This window comes from Falco peregrinus, chromosome 8 (genome assembly GCF_023634155.1).
Source record: "Falco peregrinus isolate bFalPer1 chromosome 8, bFalPer1.pri, whole genome shotgun sequence".
Taxonomy (NCBI): Eukaryota; Metazoa; Chordata; class Aves; order Falconiformes; family Falconidae; genus Falco; species Falco peregrinus.
In genome coordinates this window covers 36525107-36546305 of record NC_073728.1, presented here as the reverse complement: position 1 = coordinate 36546305, position 21199 = coordinate 36525107, and the positions used below count along the sequence as shown (strand labels likewise).

The window sequence follows — 21199 nt, the reverse complement described above, 5'->3', positions numbered from 1 at the left end:
GCGCTCAACTTCACTCCAAACTCTTTCACCTCCTCCTCTGACTGTCCCAGGGGATGGGCAGCGGAGGCTGTGATCACAACACTTCATCTCTGCTGCTCCCTCCTCCTCACACTCTTCCCCTACTCCAGCGCAGGCCTCCCCCACAGGCTACAGCCCTTTCCAGGTGGGTCCTTCCCATGTGCTGCAGTTCTCCACGAGCTGCTCCACTGTGGGTCCCTCCCATGGGGCACAAGCCCTGCCAGCAAACCTGCTCCAGCCTGGGCTCCTCTCCCCGCGGGGCCACGGGCCCTGCCAGGAGCCTGCTCCTGCCCTCCACAGGCCATGTCTTCCTTCAGGGCATCTGTCTGCTCTGGTATGGGATGCTACACGGGCTGCAGGGCAGATACCTGCTCTGCCATGGTCCTCTGTGGGCTGGCAGGGGAGAACCTGCTTCACAATGGTCTTCTCCACAGGCTGCAGCACCTCCTCCCTTTCCTCCTTCTGATCTTGGTGTCTGCATAGCTGTTTCTCACTCCCCTCCCCTACACAGCTGCTGCACAGCATTTTTTTTTTTTAAGCCTTTCTCAAACGTATTATCACAGAGATGCCACCAGCAGTGATGACCAACTCAGCTTTGGGCAGCACAGGGTCACTCTTGCAGCTGCCTGAAATTGGCTCTGTCTGACATGGGGTTAGCTCCTGGTCTCGTCTTGCAGAAGCCACCCAACACAGCTTCTCCACTACCAAAACGTGCCACACAAATCCAAGATAAACTTGTATTCATTAGAGTATGAGAGCAGCTGGGGAGTTGGAAGCCTCAGTTTTTAAGCTGGGCTCTAGTTCAGACTCTGCCTTGGATAACTCTTCTCCTTTATTTGGTTTCGGTTTCAATTTGTTCAGGGTTTGGGTTTTTTTTGTTTGGTTGGGTTTTTTTAAACACAAGAGACTAAGGTATTTCATTTCCAGCTTCTATTTATTAAACAAGGGATGCTAGTGAAGTGGGAGCGTTCTGGCAAAGAGGCTAGAAAAAGGTAACCTCAAAAAACCAGAACAGCCTATCTCTCAAAATGTATTAGGGTTCAGCAGCAGACAAAGAAACAGGAAAGGATGGAAAAAATTAATCCAGACACATAAAAAGGTATGACTGGCTAACAGAAGAATAGCATTTTAAAGCTGTTCCTTTACAATGGGAAATATTGATATCTAAATATAGAGATATATATAGTCCTAATCATATATGTTTCTGCTAAACTTGAAATAATCACATTAAAATCTCAGGAGCTATTTTCCCCCACTCAGCTAATATATTACCTTGACTGAAAAGCTAGCCAGTCATTACACTGGTATCACACACCACTTACAAACAACCAAGCAAAGGTCAGCATCCACTAAAGATTAACCCATGCAAGGAAGAGATGAACAGAAGATATAATACCACAGAATATTGCTGTGTAGAGGAGACTGGCAGGAGCGGGGGTGGATAAGAGACTGCAGAGTACTGAACAGGCTGGGAAGAAGGCTGCAGAGGCCGCATAGGCTAAAGAAATAACAGGTTTATAAACATGGTTAACATCAGAGTAAGGGAAGTGAAACCAAAGTCAAAGTCTTTTGCAATAGAAAAAAGCAGCTATGCTCCATTACCAAAAGAGGGAACGGATACTTTTTTTTTAAGCTCAAGACTGCACAGAATTAAAACAGAAGCAATTTTCAATATCTCTGTCTCCTAGCAGAAATAGATTTGCTTTATTTGTTATATATATTATTAGCTGTACGTCAGCCAAATTGCTTCTATTTAACATTTCCTGTTTCTTTTACATATTTTTTTTTTAATTATAGAATAAAAACTACACGTGCATTCTAAATACAAGTTGTTTCAAAGCATCTAAAGACAGCATGAATTTACTAACCACAGATTCAAACATACGACCATCAATTATTCAACAATACTAAAATATTTTCCCTGGATGGTGGTTATTCGAACGTCAGAAAGCCATCATTGCTGATAATATTTTGGGCAGGTTCAACTCCAGTATCCACTCAGAAGGCAATCACTGAAGATTTTGTGAAGAATTTGTGAAGAAAACTGCAAACACCACATACACATTTCCATAAACTAAATAGGCTCATTTGTGCTCCTCGTCCCTTTTTCAAAACAAACCATCTCTACTGTGGCTTATATGCAGGTATCCTGAACAAAAGATTTAAACATGGAACAATGAATAAAGATAAAGATTTAGATGAAGTTCTATGAGTAAGTTTTTGATAAAATTTGAGAACAATTTAAAAATACCACAGGAGACTACAGCCAGTAGCTTGGTGCCTGAAATAGCTGCTGTGAAAAGAGGCAGTATTCTCCCTTCTCCTGACCATACACACTCTTTTCTTTTCTTTTCTTCTTCTTCAAGGGCTGAGGTCATCTTGAATCTGGCTTATTTTACTGAATTACTCCTGTACAAGAGGATAAAATACAGCCTGTACTCCAGCATGCAGTTTTGCGAGTAGAGTAAGCCAAAGTGCTGCTAAAGATGCGTTCCCAGCCTACCAGTCCTAAGCTACCTCTTTTGTGCCATGACTAATGCTTGTGCAGTACAGCCCAAGAACTCATCTGGCTTAAACAAGAAAATCTTAAGACAAGAAAACAAAGATTTTTGTTGGACTAACTCCCTTCCTAGACTGTTGACTGCATTACTGTTAATGCCAGGGGAAACCACACCAGTGTGACTACTGATGAAAGCAGAATCTTTTTCCCAGAGTATAGGTATGTTTTCTAAGCATGATATGTTCTTGATACCATAACATTTTCACAGTAAGATATCTTTATATTTTTTAAGAAAAAGCTGCCTACCCCATTCAGTTAGTAGCAGAACTGGTAGTTCTGAGAAGTGTGGGAGAAAAAGTCGTTACCCACATCTATTACTTCTTCACATACGTTTCAAGAGAACAAACCTACTGCTCCCTTGCTACCAGACAGCAGTCTGGCAGTATCAAGTCATCAATACAAGCATCATGTGTTTGACATGTGCACCTGTGAGAGGATGTGATTAGCTGCTGGCTGTTGCTGAGGTGGCGTGGGAAGAGGTGGCTGTTGAGGAGGTCCAGGCACTTGGGTCCTAACAGGTTGCTGAGGCATAGGAGGGTTGTACACAACTGGAGTGCCATCTGGGTTAAGGAATGGCTGACCTGGAAAGTCGAAAGAGAACAAACACAGCCACATGACAACCAGCTGCATCATCTAAGCCTGCAGAAAATTAAGACACATGTATTTACAGTAGGCAACGTGATAAAATAACATTTGAAAATAAGTGAAAGTCATACTGTTTAAAGTAACATTCATGCCAAACCCCCACAACTACATTTATAATGGCAATGACTAAACAAGCCTTATTTGACAAACTACATGCAGTTAAACCCCACAACATTTAAGGCAAACAAAGATACCCCACTCTAATTAGCGAACACAAATATTTACTGTACCCTGCTTGTCTTGAAAACTCATTTTTAATTAAGGGGATTGAAAAGGGCAGGCATAATAAAAGGAAAACCCTACTAAAAAAACTATTTCAAGGACTTTTAAAAAGGCAATTACATGAATCTCCTTTAATCAGTTTGAACACCAATCAGAACACAGCAGAGCTTAAATGCAAATACTTTAAAAACTACGTAAATTATAAACAAAATTCTGGTGCCTGGGTTGGGGAAAAAGCAAAATGAATCAAAGGAACAACAGATCAGCTAATAAGGACTTGCGTCTAGCTACTTAATGAAAAGTGTCTTGCACTGGCTTGTTCCAATCATTAAGGTCCAAATACCAATGTAAATTTTTCTCTCCTATGCTATAAATATTTTCTTGTCCAAGATTCTTTCCAGAAAGGTATAAACTAAGACTAAAGCCTCTGCACCCTAGCCAGGGTCCTGTCAAAGCAGACCAATGCTCCTTCAGGCTTCTTCGTCCCATCAATTTAAATGCAACTGGCCAACAGAAAACCGTAAAAGTTACTGAAGGACGGACTGAGGCAATCAATGCAAGGTACAGGCAGGAAGCATGAACAGACTTGCAAAAATAAACTACAGCAAGACTGCAGGTGATCAAGCTATATTCAATTCAGCTTAACAGATTTCTCTTTAATGCTCAAGAATTGGGAATGTCCATATAAATAGGGAATCAGATTTTCTCATTTCCTTCTACCGTTTTCTGGCAATCACAGGAGCTTAATTGTTTCTGTTTAGTGGCTGAGGAAGAACTGTCTTTTCCAAATTACTGTCTGAAGCTAATGAGAAGAATGACTCTGTTGACCTAAGGTCATGAGGATGCTCTGTCAAGAAATGCTGAGGAACTACTCTATGTTTTTATGAACTCTTGACTGTCATTTGGAACAATAAAGCCAGATGAACAATTATAGACTATAATGATTTGAGTACATTCTAAGTCAGAAGTTTATCAGAACCTGGATATTCCTTATTCTGGAAGTGTACTTTGTCTTCCATTAGACACTCATCAGACATTAAAAATTCTGTTATGAAAGACTGTTAATGACTGGTTTAAATACATTGAAAATGGATAAAATGTAGACAGGATCACAATTTGAAGATCAGGCTAATTTTAATTAATGTCAGAGTTAAGTCTACAATCCTGCTGCTTTTTCTAAGGGAAGTGCAAGGACAAGATGCTTTCCGATGAAAAACTTCCACAAACGCCATTTGTTTCTCTGCCCTTCCCTGTTGCTATGTGGAAGTCCCATCAATGTAACAGGGAAAATGACCAACAGTACAGGAGGAAGAAAGTGAAACTAATCACATGCAAAATACTGACAAGCACTTAACTGAAATGAAGATGACTCAAAACCCACTATTTTTTAAATGAGAAAACTCTTATCATGTTTTACATGAAATTACTGTCAAGCTGATGGTATTGTTTCAGTGCCTGCAACATCTGTTTTGCTGTACAGTAACACTAAAGATTTTAAGCGTGGTCATGCTATAAACTCGTAATATGAAAAATGACAGCCAACATTCCTCATATTTAATACAGAGTACAAAGTAATCTCTCTAGTCTACACAAACCCTGAACCCACTTACTCTTCTAGCAAAACTTGTTCTCATATTTGTCTTCAGATGGTCACCACACACAATGGAAAAACCACGTGTAAGATGCACAACGAACACTTTAGAACTACAAAACCTAAGGTAATAGTTCTGTTGTCCAGAACCTAAATCTAAGATGGCAAATGCATCCTCTTCCAAATGCAACGGCTATCTATGAAAATTAGATGCTATAGCTAGTATTTGTAATGAACTTTTTAGCAAGACTGGCTTCAACTATTCATGTATACAGTAAAGGCATTTAAGAGAAATCTTAAAATGCAGAATCATTAATTTTAAAAAATCTCAAAATTTTGTATACAACAGCAACCGATTTAGATAAAGGAAAAGAAATTTACCTCTTTCAATGTTAAACTTTTTAGTTACAGAAAAGAAATAGTAACTGATCATTTTAACAACCCCAATTGAGAAAAATTTAGTTTAAAGCATCAAATGCAGTTATATTCAAACAACAAAGTCCACCTACAGAATGCTGGGAAATATATCCCAAAGTATTTTTTTATACAAGGAAAACAAATCTTTAAACTAAGTATATAATAATTTTTGAAAGAATATGGTCAATAAATAAATAAAAGGCAAATTAAAACTTTCAGGATTTCTTTATGTCTACAATGAAGTAAAATTTTTCCCAGAGAACACTAACTAGTCATTTAATCCAGACAAGTAGTTGCACACCTACTTGTGTCTACATTACGAACTATCAATTTCCTACTGCTTATTAAAAATACCAGTTTGGGCCAATTACACCAATATTTATTTAATTCTGTTTTAAACTGATAGAAGTTTAGAAATACCATGTAATCTCATACTTATTTCTTTCGCTTGCATTAAGTCAGCGTCACAAGCATAAAGACATGTAACAAACAAAAGAAGGATGATAAACTCTTTCAAGCCAATATAAATACTCCTTCAGGCTCTGTCCCCTCACTGAAACTGTTTCATAGTAGCACTGTGAAAGACTTTGCCCCCTCCCAGACAAAGCCAAAACAAAGTTACTCTGTGTTCTGGATAATAAATCATAGCGTTTTCATATTTTGCGCAAGTCACTCATTAAAATTTCACATGTAAGTTAAAACTTTACTAGAGAGAATCAAGTGAGTTTACTTATTCCTTTGATCCTAGAGTCATGCTTTCTTTTTAAGTTAAGAGCACTGAACAAACACAACCACAAAAAAAAAAAAAAGAAAAAAAAAAGAACAATACTGACATTCAGTCTTATGTAAACACTCGTGCATTTTTCTCCAAGTTCTTAATTGTAACAAAAACATCCACAAGCGTGTACCAACCTGTTTGAGGGTTGATCAGAATACTGCCAGGCGGTATGCCTGCCGCTTCCAAGGGAAGCAAAAAGAAGCTACTGCTAGTAGGTGCCACTTGCCCGCTTATGCCACCATCAAAGGAAAGAGAGTTACTAGTGCTGACAGTTGGATAGACGGCGGGTGTGCCATGAGAAGGCTGGCTTAGAGCTGGCACTGGAAGAGGCTGCTGGGTGTGAGAAAGAGAACCCGTGGATGACCCTACACTACTAGAAGACTCTGAACCTAGGAAAGGAGTAATGAGAAATTGTTTTTACCTAGAGACAGAAACATCATGCTCACGTAAAATATATACTTGTAAATGCTTACCCTTAAAGCTCAGCGTTAAGTACATTATTAAACAGTGGCCTTTTCAATGAACTCCCCCTTCCAGTCCCCTGGAATACCGTTACAAGATTTCTTCTGTGAACCAAGGGTCAATTCAGCACTGCTTTGCACTGCCAAGTGAGGCTTTCGTATCTAGCTCTGATTTTCTGGACAAAAAAATACATGCCCGTACATATGCACATGTGCTAACCTTCAGTCCATCTGCAATTCATGTAAGCGACTGGTCACTTACTCCAAAATGATGCACGCACGTATGTACCAACTGGATACGCTGAAGCGATGAACACACATACACAGCCTACAACTACAGCGTACGTGCCGGCCACAGGGTAATGCTGCTGCAGCGGCCCTTCAGGTATGCTAGCTAAATTCACATGCTCTTTAGACAGCCTGCATGCAAGCAACGACCATTTTCTTTTTGCTACTAGATGTCAGAGATCTTCTCTGACTCACCTGCTGGATAAACGGCAGAATACTAATAAACGTCAAACTATTTTTTTCTTCCTCTAACAATTTTCAGACCAAAATCAAGAATATAGCTGGAAAACATTAAAGTAATATGGTAGCTTTAGCCTAGTTTTATGCAACGATTCAAAGTGAGTATAAAATAGCTGATTGAAAGCTATAATCATTTTACAGATATGGGCGACTACAGACATTGCAAGGCAGTGGAGAACCAGACCCTGAGCGTTCTGAAAGCCAATGCATGCAGCTAAAAGCAATATTCCAAAAGTCCAACATGAAGAGGTCTGTAGAACTGCACTGTTCCTAGATCACTGTATACCTAGATCTTTAGGTAGACAGTTCATCACACTTTTTATTAAGTCTTTGCTATGATACTTGCAGTACTTGGAAACAGAATATAGTTGTTTAAATTTAAGAACTCTTCATTAGCAGCCTCTATACAATCTAGAAGAGAAAGCAAGACTCAAAAAGGGCTGCGATGGAATTTATCTACTGTTACTTTGCAGCCCTTCATAAAAATTTTTAATTGTAACCCTTTTACTTTTACGTATGAAAAGACAGTACAGCTTGAAGCATTTGTGGATGGCTATTAACCTTTTTTTTGTTGCTAGATGAAGTGAATACAAAGCTATTAATTGTAAACTGGGCAAAAAAGCATATCCCCAGCTCTGTAAAACCATCTTCACCTGACCAGATTTACTTTGATTAGATTTGTTTACAAGTGTATCCACTTCTAGATTATGTAGAGAAATTAGACTGAAGCCATCATAATTAAAGCCAATTACATCCTCAATCAAAACGAACAAACAAAACCAAGTTTCAACACATGCAGCAAAATCACCACAACCTGTAACTGCAGTGAAGCAACAACCATCAAACAGGCAATTCTGAACGTTGAATGTTAACTCTCAGGATGCCAAAATAAAGTTTCCAGAAAAATTTTAAGAATCCATTTCTGTTCTTACAATTTAGAAAACAGGTTTGTAAGAACCTATTTTACATATACACTATTGTCAGGTTGTAGTTTCTTTTCAAGCTGTGCCACATAGTATTACTACATTGCTAAATGAAATAACTCAATGTGAGGGCATCATTTTACAGCACATGCAGAAGTACCTTGGAATGTATTTTTTTATACAAGTATACAAAGGAAAACAGAATTTGTAACTGTTTTACCGCATTAAGATAAAGAAGTGTGGTGATATACCTATAAGGTAGTGGTGGTTTAAGGGAAAGCAAAAAATTTAAACAGGTCCTCATGAGACAGACGTTGTATAAATATGATCAAAGCCAAGCATAATACAAGCAAGCAATAATATTGGGTTTTTTTACAGTTCTACTTCAAATTCTGAAGTAGTGCATCTGTAACCCATCCGTGTATTACAAGCCTCAAAATTCCTCACAACCATGATTACACCTATAGGGTCAAATTACACTGGCATTTGGAATACAAATATTTACTAAATTTCATTTTTGACCCACAGAAGATTTATATCCATATTTTCGGAGATTTTGTTTTGAAATTAATCACAAGTTAACACATCTTTGAAACCCAGACTCTTACAAAATGAGCATTTTCCCCCAACATTTAAGAATCTTACAATTAAACAGTACGCTTAGTTCCAGTGATCTGATTTTTCAGCAATCTAAAAATGATGTAAGCTTTTTAGCCGTATTCCTTTAGATTTAACATTGGCACTGAAAGATATCACAATAAATATAACTAACAACCCATAGTGCTGCTTTTCCCCAGCTAGTAGGACAGCAGCGCACAGTTTCCCAAGACTGCACAACGCGGCTTTGCCATGCTGAAACTAAGGAGTTGAACTCTAAATTTGTATTTCATATAAAGTACTTCTGTTGATAACCAGTTTCAAATCCTTCGTATGAGATAAAATGCATTTAGCTTAACACCATCTTTAACGGGCTTTAAAATTCTACTTCCGAAGTGAAAAGTCTTCATCTCATTTGTTACCTGAGCTCTTGCTCTCCAAGGCAGTTAGGCACTACAGGGTTAGGGCTGTAGTCGTTCTGTATAAGCAGCACCCACTGTATCCAGCGGGAGTTGTATACACGGAGCACCTACGGGACGGAAGCCTCTACATACGTACACATCTGCAACACGCATCAAGTATCAAACCACCAGTTATTTCACTGCTATGTAACTATGTATTCGTACAGATTTTATTATACCTGTCTTAGACAGCCTGCCTGTGCTTTTGCTGCTTCCAGAACTATCTCCTCTTGTCAGAACTGATATCCCACTGAAGCTGCTGGCTTTCGTTACAGCTGGCTTCAGATTGCGGATGGAGCTATCAGAGTCGGTGCTGCTCCAGGGACGGGGTTCACAATACTTCAGCTCATTCTCAGTACTGCTCTGATGGCTGTTGGCTGATCTCCCTGATGTTTCCTTATTGATTCTGTAAGTTATAAACTAAACTTTTAGCACAAGCATCAATTGCAAAATAAGGGAAAAGAAAAAAAAGAAAAAAAAAAAAGAAAGAAAAGAAAAGGTGAAATGCATGCAGAATACTTTGGGATTTTATTTTTTTTTTAAAGAAAGCATCAAATACCTAAGTATCTGTCGTCTTTGTTGTGTACTATTAGTTTCTTCCTCCTGGATTCTGTTGACATTTTAATAAGATAGCTTAATATTTATTAAGAAAATAGAAAAATGAAACAGAATTAAACTGCAAATTTTCTTACCTTTTATCAGTGAAATAATTCTCTTGGGAACACAGGGACTGAGGGGCAAAGAAGTGTAGAAATTAATATGAATGGCATCTAGAACCCCCAACTACAGTGCAGTAACAAAACATGCTGCAATTTGGAGTCTTTTGTGCTATACACGGACTTTTACAGCACCCTCCTTATATTAAGCTGCCTGAAAACTTAACCTCTTTGGTGGATAATTTCCATGTTATGGGAAAAAGAAGACAATATAAAAAGGCCCATCTGCAGGAAATAAGAGTTAGCATTAGAACAGTTACAATGCTGACCATTTTTTTTTATATCCATGTTTTTCTGAAGTTACAATTACTCCATTGGGCCTTCGCTGCCTCCTGTAATTTCCAGCTGATGCGTGACTTCGCAAGTCTGTTAACATCACCTGAGTTGCCTTGTCTTCCGCTTGAAAGTGTGAAACAGAAGATGACGCTGGCTACTGCAATAATTACACTGAATTCTTTGGGTACAAGTACACATATACTAAAAAGCAGAGAAAATATACAATCAAAAAGGCTATTATTAATGTCAATTATGTTGTCCTTGACTGTGACTTTCAACACTTGGTACAAAGCTCTGCAGGGTAAAATACACGATAAATGAGTACGCAAAAAGAAAAGGTTATTTTACATTCAAAAGTCTGTTCTTTTTGTTTGTAACTAAGGTGAACAAAACAACAAAAAAGCGCTCTGGGAAAATACCTGGATATAGCAAATTAGCCTCTCAGAGCTCATTACTCTTTCTTCAGAACAAGAATCTGGTTTTAGATGTGTAAGAGCTCCAGATAAGTGTCAGAAAGTGGATTATTAGAAGTAATGCATATTTTTGAAGACCTATTTGTATTGTTTCACTCAAAATGATTAAATATAATCACTACTTGTGATTGAATTATAGTTTACAATGTTACCCTGTTTGATAACTCCAGTTAAGAGACTAGACTTCCAGATTTCTGACTGAAATTTCACATATGGGAACTCAAAATCGTTTTACTGTCACCAGCCATAGACACAAGTGAGGAAAAACCCCCAACATTTTGCTTTTTTTTTGTTTGTTTTAAATAGGCTGTGCTGAGCAACAACTGAAATGACTGCAGTATCAAAACTCTAACTTAAATTTCAGTATGGGGCAAAATAATTCATTGAAATAGGTAATGCTAGATAATGCACCAAAATAATTCCTGAAGGTTGCTAGAGTTTCATGCAGTAGTGCTCAGAGAAAACAGAAGATTTCTCATTAACTTCGGTGTCGTTTAAAACTCACTCAGGCCACACTAGTGATTCTTATCTACTCAATCGCCTTCAGAAAACAGAAAGTTTCCCAGAAAGAGGTATCATTTAACCAAAACCACAGATGCACATATGTGTGTGAAGTATTCATACAAAACACCATAAGATTTTCTTTGATACATACATCTTGTGCAAATATTCTTTCTCTAGCTCTCTGATACTCTTCTTCACGTTCTTCTATGGATTTACTTCTTCTGTCATCTTTTAATCGTATTCTCATCTAAATTAAGTGATACAGTGTCAACTTCTACAGAAAAAGTATAAATACACAGTCAAATACAGCCAGTGCAAGGCAATAACCCATACATATTTTACCTGGTTGTCATCTTTGTCTAAACTAGAGTTATCTCTTTTAAGGATGTACCGCTTCTGGAAATCATCACCCTTCTCATCCTTTATATGCTCACAAAACTTTTGGTCAGGTCTGTGGAAAGTTGTTAGAAAGAAAGTATTTATGGTTTTGTAAACAAACTTACACACAGCGGAGCAAACTGAAATATACTCAAGATTAACGTTACATATACTTAATACTCTAACTGAATTGACAGGCTTTGGTTGTCCAGGCAATGGAAAAGGTACCAAAAATGTAAGATGATGTGTAGCCCTGACAAGTCCTGTTCCTGAGACATAACAAACCTGCTTTTAAAATCTCTTCCTCCTTCAAAGCTTTTGCTTCAATTTCCAATTAAGGTGGCAAGCAAACCACATGCCATTGGGGAATCAGAAGTGCTCTTGAATCCAGACTGGTGCCATGCAATGGATATTGGGCATGCATGGAAGTGAAGATAGGTGCTTTCTGCTAGAGCTGTAATATCCCAGAATTCATTTCAAGGGAAAACAGAAGATAAGAAGATAGAGGAGAAAGCATTGAAACTTATGAACTTCTAAACCAAAACTAAGTAGAAATAAGCAAGAGAAGAACAGTACAATGCAGGCAAGCAAGGGCTTCATAAGATCAGTGAGAGGATGAAGCAACAGATATATATATATATATTGTTTGGCTATTTTATCTACTTTGTGAAAGAAAATGAGATATTTTGCAAACTCTTGCTATTAAAAACAGATACCGAGTACCTAAGACAACAAAAATATTACTATTGTAAAAGAAGTTCTCAGACAATCAGGAAATATTTGTCTAATAAAAGACAAAACATATTTTTACTCTTCTCTATTTCTCTTTCTTTATTCGTTACCCGGGACATCTGTGTAGAGTCAGGAGATCTTTCTCTATAAAACAGCCAACCCTAACTATTAGTTACTGGATGCCCAAACATAATTAGCAGGCATTTCACAGAACCTTTAGACTGTCTTACCTCTTTCTTTTAAAGGTCCCTGAATTTACTGCCCTGCAATCACCAACTTCCCACTCCACTGAGACGTCCCAGTATGCACTGGGTTGTTGATGTCAGTAACATCACTGATCGGCGAAGGAGCCGGGAATCTGCCTATGAGGAAAAGGTAAGTTTGGTTTTATTCAACATGGAGCAGATCTCCAAGGTTTTCTTTCTAAATTCTTATTTTATATCCAAAGCGATTTAAAATAAGAATACTGAAAACATTAAGAATCTTAATGTCTGCAGGTTAGATGAAATGCCTGCTAATTAGTAACTACACCTATAGGGGGCTTCCAGAGGCCATAAGCTATTTAAATACAGCCTAGAATAAAAAAATGCATAAAAAAGAAGAAATCATCTTTTAATAGTTCTTATTCCACATTTGAAGTGCTAGAGTGAAGCTTCAGTCTAGAGAGACTGGTAGATGCAAAGGCAACAGATTCGAAATGTACGGCTTTACAAGTCAGTTTATCGAGCATGTATAGCCAAAGCAAAAACACATACAGGAATATGTAAGGTATTTAACATATATTAAGGCTCTCTGTATTTTTCTAGAAACTTTTGAGGAAGAAACTGTTTACTGAAGCAAAATTCCAGCGTGGCATGTCATTTTGGTTCTACTGACTCTAAAGTTAGGGTAGACAATCAGATTTTTTTCTCCCAAAGCTATGGAGAGTGTACACAGAGACTGGGATTAGGATGCAGGTGCTATTTTCACGTTCAAATCATAGAGTACTTCAAAAAAATAATGGTGTCAAGGTAAATGCTTTTAAGTTAAAACTAGAAACCAGGTGGCATAAATACACCAACGTATTAGTCCTTTGTCTTTAAGAGAGAATGAGGAGACAGAGCAAGTGCAGAGAACAGAGAGAAAAGCTGGGTCCTTCGAATGAAAACAACACATAGCTTTTGGAGTTGCCGTGGCCCCCCCATGCTACTTTTTTTGTAATATGGATTTGCCTAGTGGTTTCTCCAAAAGCTCCCCAGCCCTCACAGTAGAGTAGCATGCCATGACTTGTTAACCTTGTTGACACTTCCACTGATGAGATGTCTGTCTTCCCTGCTATGCTTATTTTGTAAGGCCACGTGAGATCTGCAAGCAACATCATTCCAACAAAAGACTTCAATGCCTGAATTTTCCCAGTAGATTTTTACAGTAGATTTTACAAAAGCCAAAGTTGTGCAAGTCTTGCCCTCTCCCTTCACCAAATCAGAAATGACCCTGTTCTAAGTTAAGAGCTGATTCTGCTTTCCAAAAGAAACAAATAATGTACTTTGCGCACTTTACTGGTATAACTCTTTAAACACATAAATAGTTGATATAAATTCATATTCCACAGAAACAAAGTTAGCAATGTACCTCTGCAGGAAAAGCCACAAGAATTCTTAATTAACAGGTAGCATCCTTTTTCCCCCAGAGTTTAAAAACGAAACAGATCACATTACTACGCAGCACCTGAACATGAATGGTAAAGATCTTGCAACTATGTCTCCTTGATGCATGGTTCCCCGTGAGTAGATAGACCCCTGCTGCTACAGGTGCAGCATCATTGCATAATATATCCCAGGTGTTAAATTTATGCATCAGAAAGTTTTTTCAAGACTTTTACACTTACATTCTTGTATTGCTAGTTTTATTTACTATGACTGACTTCCCGCTCTGGTCCACGTTGTGCTCTAATCCGAAGTAAGCAGCTACCCTGTGCAACAGCATTCTATGGTAAGATGTCATTGGGGGAAACTTTTTTCTTGGAACTCTGGAAGAAAGGAATAGTAGCTTGATTTAATAAACAGGAACGCTCTTGAATTCTTTTTTCCTATAGGAGTACAGTACTTACTCATTATTACCAATGAAATCTAAAATTTCCTGTTCTAATTTCAGCAGCATCATTCTGTCCCTGAAAATAAAAACACAGCAACTCACATATGAGACACTCCAATAACTGCAGTTGTATTCATCTTAAGAATACACAGGTAAGATCTGTGATCAAGGGTTGACGGCAGACTGTAAACAGGACTACCAGGTGTCAAATGCAGGTTTTTTTCAGGACAAAGTACTAATTTTTCACTAAGCTCTATTGTACTTAACCTGCCCAGTAAAGCATGCTGTTCTCATCTCAGAAATCAGAAATACAAAGATTCACCAAGCAATCTCTGCCCAGTAGGCTCAAAAGAAAGTGCAGACATTGAGAAGACCATCTCAGGAAGAAGGAAAAGCAGTGACTAGGTTGTTTCTTGTCAGTTAGCATGGGTGAGATTTGCAGAGGCCTGAACTGGCCCTTGGATTGTGAAGCACATCACGGAATCACTGAGACACAGAGTGACAGAGTACTGATAACAGGAGGCACTACTACAACATATCAACAGCCAAAGGGTTAAAAGCTGGCACACACTGCAATGTTATGAGATATTAAGAGAATACAGAAGAGCTAAAACTGAAGGTGATAGAAATGAACATTAGCCTTAACGCTGATGCCAGTTCCAATAAATTATTAACGTCTAATGAAATTGACTGTCACACAGTTCACAATTTGCACACATCAGATAACCTAAGCTTCCCAGTTACTGTGCATGTAAACCCACAGCAGACCTTCATCTACAATTTCTTATTTTCACTAGGACACTTTATGACTTCAAATAGGAACAACGTAAGAGCCTAGCAGAGGTCTGTGCTTTCTGACTTTACTTGATAGGACAAAATAACATTGGCCTCCTATCATAGCTCATTTTAATTTTTTTTGCCAAGAAAATGGAATCCCAATAAATTAACACATTGGAAATTGTAACTGTAATATGAATGAGTAACAAATAGCAGTGAAATAACTTCTGTGATAGCAGCACAATCCCACCAAATCAATTTCTTGCCTTGTATGTATAGCCACAGACCTAGTATGAAACCCCATGGAGGAAAAGAACAAACAAGATAGCAACATACCACAAACCTCAAAGCAGCAGAACCATGTCAACTCTATTGCTAACAACTGATGGACTTGAATGAGGGTAGATTTGGTTTCTGATGTGCAGAGTGAAGATGTGTATCTGCAACTATGGCTATATGGTACAGCTTAAAACAAAACAAAAAAAACCCCAACCAACTAGGTTGTGTGACACCTCAGGCAACAAGAAGAAGAAAACCAGGAAGTTGACATTACCATTGCTTACCTGGGATTGTTTTTTAATGTATTTACTAAAAATTCATGAAGATCTATACCAGTGGAATCTGTATACTCTTGGCTGGAATCTAAGGGTGAGGGGGAAGAGAGCAAAATTACACTTTGAAAAGACACTAATACTATTTTTTTCCAGTTATGAACATACTATGTATGGATCAATACTATGTAACTATTAGGCATGTTATTCCCCAAATTAAACACTTGCATTTTTAGGGAAAAGACTCACAAGTAAAAAACAAAACAGAAAACCCAACAACATTACCCCCAAACCCCCTCCTTTAAGGTTAACATGGAAGCAAAATCTTCAGTAACACTATTGCCAATCTATCAACGAATTACTAAATATTTTGAAGCAGTGTATCACCTTGAGTCACCTGATTTCCATCAACCTTCCAATTTTTCTCAATACACTACACTGCATTGTTGTATACACTTCAGTGGACCAGAAGCTGATCTACAGAATTACTGGATGTTGCCCAAAGAAATACTGTAATTCAGAATGTAACAGTTTAATTCATAAATGTTATTTTGTATTATTCAAAACCCTTATTCTGCTGGGCTTTGTTTTCACAACATAACGTTCAGAAGTTTTCAAAAAGAAGTCTCACAACCTTCTGCCTCTTTTCTGGTTTCAGCAAAACAAAGTATTCAAAGTTACATTTTCTTCTCTAAAATCTGTCACTGATAAGAGATGATTCAACACCAAATCTTCCCTTACATGAGCACCTTCCAGAGTTCCAGGTCTTCAAAGTCAAAGCTGTAGGTGTTTTAACAATATTTGTGGAACTCTACTTCTTCCAAGAACTACTTAGATGTTAACCTAGTCACAAGTTGGGTACAGCTCAAACTTATGCCTAGGTCCTAGCTGTTCCAGGTCTTTTTGCAGTCAGTACAGAAATCAGTCATTGCAAACCTGCTTCTGTTAGCAATGAGAGGACTACTGCACGCAGAAGGGTAGGATTCAGTGGAGAAAGAAGCTATGCAGGCTTTTTCATTAGAAGCAACAGTGCCAGCAGAGCAGCCTCTTGGCATAGCGGGAAACTGGGTGACCAAAGTGCCCAGTCTTCAAAAATGAGACCTAGTTTTCTCCTGGAGAAAGTCCACCTGAGGACAGGGAATCTCTAGTTCCCTAATACTAGTGGGTTCCTTTATCTGCAGAGCTTGTTATGCTATCAATCCTGCCCATACGTTATCAATGGAGTATAAATGAAACCAAGCAAGTTTGAGCATTTATGGTTTGTGTTACGTTTGATTCTGAGGAGAGGAAGAAGAAGAAGAAGAAGAAGAAGAAAGGGGTATGCCTGGTAAAACAACTTTAAGATTGAATAATTATTAACTTTAATTTTCCTAATTTGCAAGTGAGCAATAATTTAGTTATAATTACTGTAAGACTGATGCTTAAATTTCATCATTTTCTATTTTGGCACATCCTAAACTGGGAAGTAATTAACTTCCAGAGGAGATACTGGGTGAATTCAGAACACCTACCTCTACCTTAGGCATTTCGTCACTTTGCTTTCAAGTCCTCATTATTACCTAACATGCTGGGTATTTTTTTAGGGTGGATAGGGTTTGGGGTGGGTTTTTTTTTCCTTCTTAATTTTAGAAAGTGGGTACTTTAAAGGTCGAGCAAATCAGCTCTGAAAGAACGCCCTATCTTTTCAAAGTATTATTTCAAAGACTTATAAATGCATTTAAGTTCTACATCCCAGTGCTTTTTATTTCACAAATACCTGGCTGTCAGCTGGGAGAAGATGCACTGAAATGCCACATGAGGAAGGTCTTATGGAATTGAAGGACACGAGATGGACAAGTGTTGCCCGTCTCAAAAGGAATTCTAGCTTTTAAGGTATTTCCTACACACTGGCTGATTGAAGATGTTTAGACAAACATTCTGGATCCTTTATTTAAAGCAAGAGCTGTACAATGATTTGCCAGCTTAAATGCATAGTCTTCTACCTTGAGGCGGCATTAGGTAACAGACAGAGACAGGCTTCCATCATTAATTTTACAGTTCTATATCAGGTTTAAAACCAAAGATTTTCAGCAGATTGAATAGTTCCTCAATCCAGAATGCAGAAATATTAAAAATCAGAACATAATACTTGTCATTTTTACTTACATAGTTGCACCCTTGCTCCAAAACTTTATTTTACTTTTGATAGTATCTAGAAGCTTTTATAAATAACTGAACAAGAATATTGGCTTCTGCTGAATAAAGGTCAGAAAAAGTACAAATGTAGTTGTCTCTCTCACTTAAGTTTCAGAAATCCTATAAAAACAAAGTCGAGGATACTGACGAGGTACAGTCAGTTTTCCAAAGAGCACCTGGACACAACTGAGGTGACACAACTGCTTTTATGCTGGCCTGTATAGCTAGACCAGCAAGAAAGGAAAAAGCATTTGCTGGAATACATGTGTTTGATGAAGGCTCGAAAGCACCATGTCCTCTGGGACCAATTCCCTCTCCAGCTAAAAAGCCATGTTTGTGCAATGACGATCTGGAACCAAACAGTATTTTCTCTAAATATTCTTCATTAACACAGTACATTTAAAAGTACAGTGAGAGACCAAACCTCTTGATAACATTTTTCTGGACAGTTTATCACTGGATTTTTCCTTTTCTGATTCATCTTTTGCAGGCTCTTCTTTTTCAAAAGACTCTGACAACTGGATCTGAATTTTCTCCTGTCAAAAGTAAAAATCAGTCATGATGGAAATTATTTCAAATACCTGTAGGAGAACTGTTTTGTACCATATTACCTGCAAAATAATGAAGTAACAAGGAAAATAATTGCCTTCAGTCTTTCTGATCCCACATGTACTTTATGCAATCACAAAATTATCAGTAAATCAAAAACTCTAGAGAAGGCATAGAAAGTCCCATACACATTTTAGAATTTACACACACTTCCAGGCTTTGAATGCTATTTCAAAATGAATCCAAAGTATCTTATTTGATACACATCTGAAAATATTCTAGTTTTTCAGACACAGAGATTTTCTACAGCTTCTAAAGTTTAAGGAATGCATCATCCATGATGCCTTTTTTCCCATTATTCACAATTCTTGAGTATAAAATCTTGCTTGACTATAAAATCTTGTTTCAAGTTTTGATTTGATTTACATCAAGAAGAAAAAAAAATAAACTAAATGTTTCAACTTAAGGCAGAGCAACATTCCCAGATCCAGAGTAAAGGGAAATATTTACAGTACAATATATGGCAAAATTTGCAAACCTTACTGTCATCAAGGCTTAGATTCTTAATTTTCTGTGTATTTTGGTAGAGTAGTTCTGTGTGTAGTCATCTCAGAAACTGTTTTTATACAAGTGAACTATCCTAAAACCAGTTTCCCAAATACAGCAAAAAAATAACTTCCCTTTGACATTATAGTGACATAACGGTCCACTAAACAGTGAAAAACTGTAATTTGTTTTTCATGCCTCTTTAACTCTTTAACAAGATTGTCAGTGAAGGACTAACATATTCCAGACAGCAAAAACAGAGGAGATAGGGGGAGATGGAGACACCATGTATCTGAATGACTCTACGAGAAGTGGCAAAGTCCTGCAAGAGCAAGATTCCCCATTACCTTTTATCTTGAACATCCTCAAATGTCAATTTTGTTCCCCCAGATGCCAACTGAGTTGATGCTATCACCTCCCCACCCGAGAACATCTGATCCTTCCCAACCCAAAGAACCTGGCCCTCATCCATTCTTGCCTGTCACTCTTCTGACTTGCACCTAACCCTTTCCCATGCAAGCCCTCACTCTTCCTTCCTGTTCTTACACCTATCCAGGCACCTGCTCTAGGCTTCTCATGTGTCATTCCACAGACCTGATCTCACTGATGTAAGCTGGCCAAAGTTAAATATAGCGAGGATTCACCAAGGCTAAATACTGTTTTACATGCAAATACATCCTGGCACAACCTGCAGTAATGCTCCTCCCTGCCCTAACAAAACAAACTGCTCTCTCTACCTTGGTACCTTCAGAGCTGGCCAACGGGAACCCTATACTAATGAGGTTAGGGTTAAAACCTAGTTTCAATACACATTTTTGTAGTAATAACTTTTTCAAACGAGCAAAAAAGTTTAGCTGATCATGTTACCAGCTCTCCCTTTCATTAAGTCCCCCCCCCCCCCCCCCAATGTTCCAATTAAACTTATTCATTCATTAACACCCTGCAAAAGAGCACTGCAAGTGTGAAGACTTCTCAGCTTTTATGACATTATCTATAACCAGGTCTGATAAAAAACATTACCAATTACTAATAATGAACTTTTTTGAATAAGTACTTCCTAGCCTTGAGAATTCATTTGGCTAAATCTTTGCATTCCTCACTTCATAAACCTGAATACAATTCAAATGAGCAATTTCATTGTCACTACAAAGCACATTACACCTACTGTTCACCTGTAGCTGCATAACCATTATTTGAAAGAGAAAGAAACGTGTTTCTCTCATTAAGAAATGATTTCTCATTTGGATCCACCAGTATGTTTTTTTTCCATTTTTTACTAATACTCTACAAAACTACCAGTAAGTTACGGAAACTTTCATAGTCTGATTTTCCTTCACTAGAACACTGATTGACTACATAACATAAACTCATCTGAAGTAAAACCATACGGCAATAGTTTAGTCAAAGGATTTCAGCAAGTAATTATTTCCATACTTTTCCCAAGAAAAGCTAAAAAAGGAACAGCCATCTGAACAGCCAGTTCTACTACCACAAATTCTATTTCAAAGTGTGATACAACAGAACTGTGTACCAAAGGGCACTTTCTTGTGATTTCATGCTATAAAAACCATAGCATCTAATTAAATATGACCTACTTGAATGGAAAATTGCCGAAAAATCTTGTAACTTCTACTCCCCTCAAATTCTTTTAATCCCACCCTGTTTGTAGCAGGTCTCTGCTGGCATACTGATTTAACAGCCTGCTTGCGGTAACTCAGATCACCTATCTGAAATCCTCACTGCAGCAGAAGAAATTGTTACCAAACCCTGCTTAAACAAGAGAAAGCCACAGAAACAGCAAAACCATCAAAACAAACAACAACAACAAAAAAAATAAATTCCTCCAGCTTAAAACACTTAAAAATGCAAGAGTCAGGAAGCATGACAGAATATTACTCAAAGGCCCCACATCCTGGAGTCTTGGCTTTTTACCAGAAATCTGCAAAACCAACCTGAATTTACACGCGTCGGTATAAACTAACATTACAGTCTCTGGTCTTCTCCCCCCCCCTCCCTTCAGTTGCTTAATTTTGCTAAAGAAGAAAAAGTTCAATCTTTTGAAGGTTTATTTACTTGTTACCCATATTAACAACTGTCATTCATATGACAACAGCCCTTCCTTAAAAAAAAAAACTGAAATGGATCATCCTTTGCTAGTGTTTGTACTTTCTATTAGAGCATACAGAATCAGAATGACCCCAGCACCTAACATTTAGACAAAGGACAGCAAGATAATATAGAGTTAGTG

General features: G+C 37.8%; 1 protein-coding gene across 18 annotated transcripts in view; it reads right to left on the bottom strand.

Moving 5' to 3' along the window:
* Nucleotides 1-21199, bottom strand: part of R3HDM1 (R3H domain containing 1) — an 87731-nt gene that overhangs the window by 20887 nt on the left and 45645 nt on the right. For 8 of the 18 annotated variants that reach the window (XM_055812395.1, XM_055812399.1, XM_055812406.1 and 5 more), the window contains 12 exons: nucleotides 18281-18392; nucleotides 15694-15772; nucleotides 14370-14429; nucleotides 14148-14288; nucleotides 11513-11621; nucleotides 11322-11417; nucleotides 9894-9931; nucleotides 9761-9811; nucleotides 9381-9607; nucleotides 6366-6620; nucleotides 3005-3159; nucleotides 1415-1516 (listed from right to left, as the gene is read on the bottom strand). In XM_055812395.1, the coding sequence (XP_055668370.1) occupies nucleotides 1415-1516; nucleotides 3005-3159; nucleotides 6366-6620; nucleotides 9381-9607; nucleotides 9761-9811; nucleotides 9894-9931; nucleotides 11322-11417; nucleotides 11513-11621; nucleotides 14148-14288; nucleotides 14370-14429; nucleotides 15694-15772; nucleotides 18281-18392 (1425 nt within the window). The remainder of the gene's footprint in view (nucleotides 1-1414; nucleotides 1517-3004; nucleotides 3160-6365; nucleotides 6621-9380; nucleotides 9608-9760; nucleotides 9812-9893; nucleotides 9932-11321; nucleotides 11418-11512; nucleotides 11622-14147; nucleotides 14289-14369; nucleotides 14430-15693; nucleotides 15773-18280; nucleotides 18393-21199) is intronic. The other 10 variants (XM_055812409.1, XM_055812410.1, XM_055812412.1 and 7 more) reach the window with 6 other exon arrangements.